Source organism: Octopus bimaculoides, chromosome 5, assembly GCF_046866305.1.
Source record: "Octopus bimaculoides isolate indiv1 chromosome 5, ASM4686630v1, whole genome shotgun sequence".
In the NCBI taxonomy this organism is placed as follows: domain Eukaryota; kingdom Metazoa; phylum Mollusca; class Cephalopoda; order Octopoda; family Octopodidae; genus Octopus; species Octopus bimaculoides.
In genome coordinates, this window is record NC_142932.1 from 68,274,709 (window position 1) to 68,282,795 (window position 8,087).

The following is an 8,087-nucleotide window of genomic DNA, read 5'->3' on the forward strand; positions in this document are numbered from 1 at the left end:
TCAGAAATATCTTTGAACTGTCCAGTATGTGACTTCGTTTCTTTGCGGTTTTTCCCATATGAAGCAATTAACTGTGTTTGGAAAAGAAAGAAAGAGAGATTTCCACAGCTGGATCTTTCATTATTTAACCACAAGCAAAAATATATCTATACCTTTCATATGTCTGTGTGAGATGTATATTACTTGTGTGTGTGTGTGCGTGTGTGTGTACATGTGACAGAAGAAATATAGTTCTTTATACATCTACAGCAGCTCTTCTATGCTAGATCAGTTGTAAATCTCCCTTCAGAATGTCTGTTCCAGGGCCATCTCTTTGTAGCAGTTACTAACAATTCTAACATATTACTAATCAAGAATTACCATTTTTGATGCTTGTTTGCTAATTGGTTGTCCATCAGATTCTAAGATGATCATCTCCTCTGTCTATTGCCAATTTTTTGATGACTGTACACTTCAATCTTTAATGTGCAGCTCAATTATATATAAGACATAGAAATGTTTGGTTAGAGAGGTCAAGTGTTAATCTGCATGTTTATCGCTTCCTTTATATCTCCTGGTAATTCTAAATGTGTTTTTCATCCATAACACCAAAGAGAACAGTTGGCAGCAATGCCTTCCATTCTTCAAGATGATTTTCAGCTGATCTTTGTACCATTTTTCTTGTTCTCCAGCTAGCCATGGCCATGGTGTAGCTGTCTGAACCAGATGATTGCTGAAAGGTCTTTCTAAATACCCACCCCATCTTCTATACAACAGTTCTCATCTTCCAGGCTGTCTCTGTTTCCACTGAAGAGTATGGATACAAGACAAAAATAATATGGCCAGACTATAAAATTCCTTGACACCTTTAACTCTTTAGTATTCAGATTACTCTGTCAAATGTAATGTTTATTTAACCACATTGTTTTGAATTAATCATATATTATCTTGTAGCTTTGAGGTTTCAGTGATGTGATTGTTTATTTTTAGAATAACACTGTAGGGTAGTTGTGAGAAACCTGATCTAATTAATTTGAACATAAAACATGTAGAATATCTGGGCCTGATATGGCCAGTTTGAATACTGAAGGGTTAATCTTGTATATATGTCTTTGCTATCCAACCTAAAACTTTGAGCTAATGACCCAATCACAAGTTCCTGCTCAGTTAAAGAGGATTTCACATTTTGCAGATTTCAAGACTTCATAAGAATTTAAAATGGATACATCAGTAGATTTGGCTAACCTAAAAATAATATTTGGAAATATTTGTCATCACTTTCAACATTACCACCACTGCCATCATCATCACTATATTGTCATCACCAAGGTGGCGAGCTGGCAGAAACATTAGCATGCCAGGCGAAATGCTTAGCAGCATTTTGTCTGTCTTTACATTCTGAGTTCAAATTCCACCAAGGTCAACTTTGCCTTTCGTCTGTTCAGGGTTGATAAATTAAGTACCAGTTGCGTACTGGGGTCGATCTTATCGATTGGCCCCCTCCTCAAAAATTTCGGGTCTTGTGCCTAGAGTAGAAAAGAAAATTGTAACTAATCATTCAATCAGAATACACAGATGCTCACTGTTGAAACAAATGTCATGTTCCAGTTACTTTCAGTATAACTAAATTAGATATAACTTAAATATACCAGATAGAACTAGATTTAGTAACCCAGATAGAATGAATCAAATAGAACTAGATGTAATATAAACTGACTAGATGTAATTTAAAAACTAGATTCAGTAAACCAAATATAAACAGTTTAAATAAGCTGGATGTAACTAGAGTATATAAGCCAGATATAATTAGAGTATATAAACTAGATATAGCTAGAGTGTATAAACTTGATGTAACTTAATTGTATAGATACAGGTGTAATAAACCAAATAGAATTTGGTGCACTGCTCATCACTTCATCTTTTCTTTTCATCCTCTTTAAAAATCTAGTTACAATGAAAACAGTGTTTCTGTAATTAAAGATGTGATTATAGTTTAAAAAACAAAACAAAACACTATTACTGTATTTAACGATTAGCATATAGATTTTATTGTCAATCACCAAACACTTTCAATAGACTTGCTGGAAATGGTAGCTAAATCTCTTCAAATTATATCTTATTGTCTTAAAAGGGAAATATATTTGAAAATGTAGTTTTAGGTATAGAAAAGACTGGAAGGTCATAGTTAGAATGTCTTTTACTTGAGATTCAATCAATACTGACCTGTGACTAAACCACCACAATATACTTGCTATCACACAGTTAACATACTACTGATTTGTCCAGGCTTAGTACACATCTCTCTCTCTCTATCTCTCTCTCTCTCTCTCTCTCTCTCTCTCTCTCTCTCTCTCTCTTGTATATTAATGGCAGCCAACATCATCACCGCATCATCACTTAACTGAAGTAGCAACTGGTAATAAAAATGAACTAGTTTTCTTTCTGTTCAAGTATCTTCTCTCTGTGTGGTTATATCTATGTAGGTATCCAGTATCAGTTAGTACCTGCTGTGTAAGTCACATGGTCACTTATGTCCTGTGAATGACACCAGTTTCACTATTTACAACCCACTGCATCTAAAAGCAATGTCTCCTTGTAATGATTTTTTTTTTGTTTTTTTAATGTTTCTAGGCAGCTGTTATAATCCCTACCGTTTCACTAGATAGACTTATTAACTACCAGTTGTTGCTGTTTCGCCCCAAGTTGCTGCTGATCAAGTAGATATCTGGTCAAATCTATTTCTTCCATGACTTCCGTTTTGTATTCAGAAAATAGCACACTATAGATTATAATATCTAATGTGTTCTTTTAAGGACAATGCTATACTTTATTATAGAATATATCTGTAACCAACACTGTTTGTGTGTGTGTGTGTAAACAGATACCTTAGTGATGACACTGCTTATAAACTCATTATTACTCAGAACTTAGGTAAAAAGGATGGACTAATTTGTTTGTTTAATTTATATATTAGTGGTAGGTTTATTAGAAGTTTTTCCATTGGCAGTTAAAGAGGGTATTCAGGAGCTGAGGAAGTCTCAACCCAGGATTAAGATTAGTCCAGATGGTTCCTGCTTTTCTATCAACTAAGATATTGTATCTAACATTGCAGTTCACATCCCAATCACTGGGTCTTCTCTTCAAGGTCAGAAGACAATTACTGATATTTCATTAAGCTCGTGAGGTTTATAATGAGGCTCAGAACTGACACACAGCTGTTACTACTACTACTGCTACACACAGACACCCTAGACTGCATCCAGAAAAGAGCCATTCACTTGATTGGCATAGAGTCAAAGACACACTCCTCTGACTTACAGGTGTCCTGCCTTTTCTAATGGTCTCTGTTGCTTGGAGTAGCTGGGTTCATTCCACTACCATTACTCAGGCATTTCTAACCCACTCATCTCCTCCCATCACTACCCTTCAACCTCTTACTAATCACTCCATCTTATCCTTCCTTCTTACAACATCATCCCTTTGAATTCTCTCTCCCTGCTCATATCTTTTCTGCAAACCTACAAGGATTTGGCTTACAAATGTTCAAGAGGAACATTTATGGTAGCAATCTCACCAATCTAAGAGAGACTGCGAAGGCTATGGGCATTTCCCTTTCCTTTAGACCCAGCATGTAAAATAAAACAAAAATAGGCATTTATATCCATCTATCCATTCAATGTCAGCTAAAAATCTATAACTTCTGTCATCCAGATTTCAAACATTCAAACAAGACACTGTTAACAAACCGGTAATCTTATGAAGATTGCAGGGTATGATTCGTTGGTGATTTTAGTTACTATAGACTCCCCCTCTAGCTCATAGTTTTGACCTACTTCTAAATAGAATCACCTCTCTATGTACTTCATTGTGTTTGTATTTACACAATAGCAACTCTGTCTATTCTTGTCATATTTTCAGACTTTATTTGGAATGTCTTTTTTGGTATTGTGGTTTCACTCATCTCCGAGTTTTGTTATATGTCTTCTTTCTGGGTTAAACCAAATAATTACAGTTATGCCAGCATATGTTTTATTGTTAATCTAGCAGACTTATGATCAAAAGTATTTTGTTTGATCAGGACTGACCTGGGGTTAAACAATAGCACTAAAAAAATACCATCGCCTGAAGAAAAAAAAGACTGGGTGGTCATGACTGGAATATCTTTATTGGTTTGTTTGATTAGCTTTGATCTGAGGCTAAACAAGGTACTCTGAGTAGACTTTAGAATGCTACCCATTACAATTGATATGAAAGAAGACAGAGGAGTTAGGGTCAGCAATAAATAGCCAAGGAATGAAGAGGAGTTGGAGACAGGCAAAGAAGATGATTGAAAGAGAGGAAATAAAAAGAAAGAAATAAAAAAAATAAGAAATTGAACTTAATCTGGTGGAATAGAAATAAAATAGAGAAGTAATTTTTGTTTATTCAGTGGATAATTAATGTTGGTTGCAAAAAAACCTTCTGGAGCTTGATCATTTATTTACTAAGTAGGGTTATAAATTGAAGGTGGTGCAGTGCCTGTGGTGGTGGTGGTGGTGCTGCTGCTGCTGCTGCTGGCAGTGGTGGCAGCGACGGCGTGGTGGTGGTGTTTGATGAGTAGGTATTCATGTTGAGCAACTTTGATTAAACCACTCATTGTTTTTCTGGTATCATTGCTACTACTACTATGATGACAATGATGATGTTCTAGGCTCATATTCCACTATGGTTGACTCTGCCTTTTATTCTTTTGGGGTTAATAAAGTAAGTATCAGTTGAACACTGAGTTGATGTAATAGACTTATCTACTTCCTACAAATTGCAGGCCTTGAGCCAAAATTAGAAACCATTATTGTTATTATTATTATTATCATCATCATTATCATTATTATTATTCTCTCTGGGGTTGATAAAATTATGGACCAGCCAATCAAATTTTCCCCTCCCCTCAAAATTTAGGCAGAAGGCCTAAATTTTGCTATGTGTTAAGGAAGTGTTGTATCCAGACATTTAAGTGTTGAAGAAGTGTTGTATCAAGATATTTGCTAAGTGTTGAGGAAGTGTTGTATTAAATGAAGGCATTGAATGGATATCAAAGAAATGTTGACTGATTATTGAAGAAATTTTACTGAAACTCTGGTTTTGACTTTAAAAAAAAAAAATGAATGGTAATCTTTTATTCATTTCTCATCCATTTACTGTCAGAATATTCCAGAAATACACTCTAAGTGTTCTCTCAAATTATTTGCTCCCTCTCACTCCCTTTCCATTCCTATCTTTTCTCTCGTAGTATACTCCTTTCTGTATCTTTGTCTCTCAGTATCCTTGTCTCCATATCCCTCCTTTTCTTATACTCACTATTTCCACTATTCTTCCTCTCTTTCCATTTTTCTTCATTTCTCTCTCTTTCCTTCTCACACTCTACTTTCACTCGTTCTCTCTCCTTCCTTTTTGTCTCACTTTTCCCTTTCCTCCATCTCTCTTCTCTTTTAGTCTTGCATCACAAACACAATGGTGTGAAAATCATGATTGCCTACGGCTCTTACCATTTCAATATTCACTTAACATTATTCTTTGTCCTTCTCTCTCTCTCTCTCTCTCTCTCTCTCTCTCTCTCTCTCTCTTTCTCTTCTTCTCTCTCTCTCTCTCTCTCTCTTCTATTTTTGCCAGCATTTCATGGCCGTCACGAAACCAGATGGAATTTTGCTACTGATGTTTTTTCTTTATTATTGTTGTTGTTGTTATTACCATCATTGTTACTACTACTATTACAGACATTATTATTATCATCATGATTATTATTACTACTACAACTATTACTGTTATTACTATTATCATAGCCCTGACAACTCTGCCTTCTCTTATTCATCATTCAGTTAACATCTTTTCTTCTCCATTCCCTCGCAACCATCAGTACACTTGGTATTATTATTACATCAACCTTACTATATTGTGACACCTCTTCCCCATTTAATTCTTCCTTGCCATTGATACTGTTTCAGACACTCAATATTTCTGATAAAACTTTAATGCCAACATTATGTTTCACATATTTAGTTCTCAGCTTTTAACATTTCTCTTAGATTTTTCTTTATGGTTGGGATAGGGGAGAGAAAAGAAAAGAAAGGTGTTTCTTTTTACGCTGTATCCATTGAAATAGAAACAAAGAATAGAGATTTTCTAGTGGCCCTTTGTCAAAATATCAAAGGTCAGTAAGGGGTATTTACGTACCTGCTAGTCCTGCTAGAGACAGCAGCCAAATTTCTCTCAAATTGCACCCCACTGTCTTGAAACTTTTGAATATCTCTTAAAGAGAAGGATGGCCAATGATCATGAGTTATCTTGATATCAGGGCTGATTTAGAGATAAACAACACTATCAAGGACAATAACTGATGGATACCATATGATGATGATGATCCTTTCTATTATAGAAATCTTGTAGGAGTGGGCTAGTTGATTATATCACTCTCAGTGTTATACTGGTGCTTATTTCATCGATCTCAAAAGAACAAATGGCAAAGTCAACCCCAGCAAAATTTGAACTCAGAACGTAAAGATGGATGGAATGCTACTAAGCATTTCTGTTATTATTATTACTATTATTAAGGTAGTGATTCTTTCAGCTCACTACCTTAATAATTGTAATAATAATAATGATGTTAATGATAATGATAATGATTCAACTTTTGGCACACGGCCATCAATCTAAGTTAAATCAATTACATTGACTCCCAGTACTCAACAGGCCCTTTATTTTAGTGCCTCCCCAAAATGATGAAAGGCGAAGTTGATTTTGGTTGGATTTTAACTCAAAATGTAAAGAGTCAGAAGAAATGCTACTAAGTACTTTGTTCTACGTGCTAACAAGTCTACCAGGTCACCAAAGATTACTGGCACATATGATCCTTTGGCCTGCCCAGGAGGACAATAAAATAAGGACTGACCGATGAACTATCAACCCATGCCAGCAGGGAAGTGTATGTTAAATGGATGAGGATGACAGCGATGACAATGATGTTTTATTTTTCTACAAGTGTAAGATGAAAGGAGACAGAACAGAGACAAATTGCAAAAAATGGCTTAGTGGTTAGGGTGTTGGACTCACAATTGTAAGATTGTGGTTTCAGTTCCTGGACTGGGTGATACATTGTGTTCTTGAGCAAAACACTTCATTTCACATTGCTCCGGTCCACTCAGCTGTGGAAATGAGTTTAGCCTGGAGAGGGAGGGGTTCCACCAGGTTTTCTTGCCCAAGATATGCAGTGATGACAATGATTTTCATCATCATGTCTTCACAAATTCGGGGAGGAAAAATGGTGAGGTGTTTCATATAGTAGATTGGAAAGCAGTCGACTTCAGCCTGATTTGAACTTACAGAGCTAACATTAGGTAGTGGCAGTCATGATTCACTACAGTTTTGTTATCTTGTTAACTCTAGATTTTTTACTCTATCATTCCTTTCGAGGAAATTGTTCACAAGAATTATTTCCTATCTAAAAATTTGTTTGTTGGTGTGTATCAATGTTGTTGTTGTTATTGTTATATTACTTGCATTGGTAGCTTTTTCTGAATTTTTCTCTCTTTCTCTCAGTTCAAATTGTTCATGTAATTGATTAATGTGTGTGTGTTTATCAAAACGGGTTATATATATATATATATATATATATATATATACTTTGGTTAGGACCACAGTGCAATATCTATTGCAGTCAATGAACTAATTACTTTACTATTACATTGACCATTATCCTTGTTGGTATATCCAATTGTTTTCTTTTTCAGTCTGAGCAGTGATAATGACCACATGGAGAAACTATCTGAACTGGAAAGATTGCTGGCACAGGCACAGAATGAAAAGATGCATTTAATTGATGAACAGGTGAGATATCTATCTAGTGTGTGCGTGAAATCATAGTACAGCCACTTTCATTTGTTCCTGTTTGGTTAAACAGGCAGGAAAATATGTTGATTTGTTTAATGTTTGCTCTGATGTTTTCTGAGTCAAATCTTGCAACCATGTATGTGTTTGACAAACATTTTTACCTCACTGGGAAAATAGACCCCATGGTCTCATATACATTGTTGATGCACCAATTAATGCATGCAGACATCTGTGCAGATGTGATT

General features: G+C 35.4%; 1 protein-coding gene across 29 annotated transcripts in view; it reads left to right on the forward strand.

Annotated features, from left to right (window-relative positions):
• Nucleotides 1–8,087, forward strand: part of LOC106869304 (pleckstrin homology-like domain family B member 2) — a 458,421-nt gene that overhangs the window by 432,099 nt on the left and 18,235 nt on the right. For all 29 annotated transcript variants that reach the window (XM_089352366.1, XM_089352371.1, XM_089352379.1 and 26 more), the window contains one exon: nucleotides 7,743–7,839. In XM_089352366.1, the coding sequence (XP_089208492.1) occupies nucleotides 7,743–7,839 (97 nt within the window). The remainder of the gene's footprint in view (nucleotides 1–7,742; nucleotides 7,840–8,087) is intronic.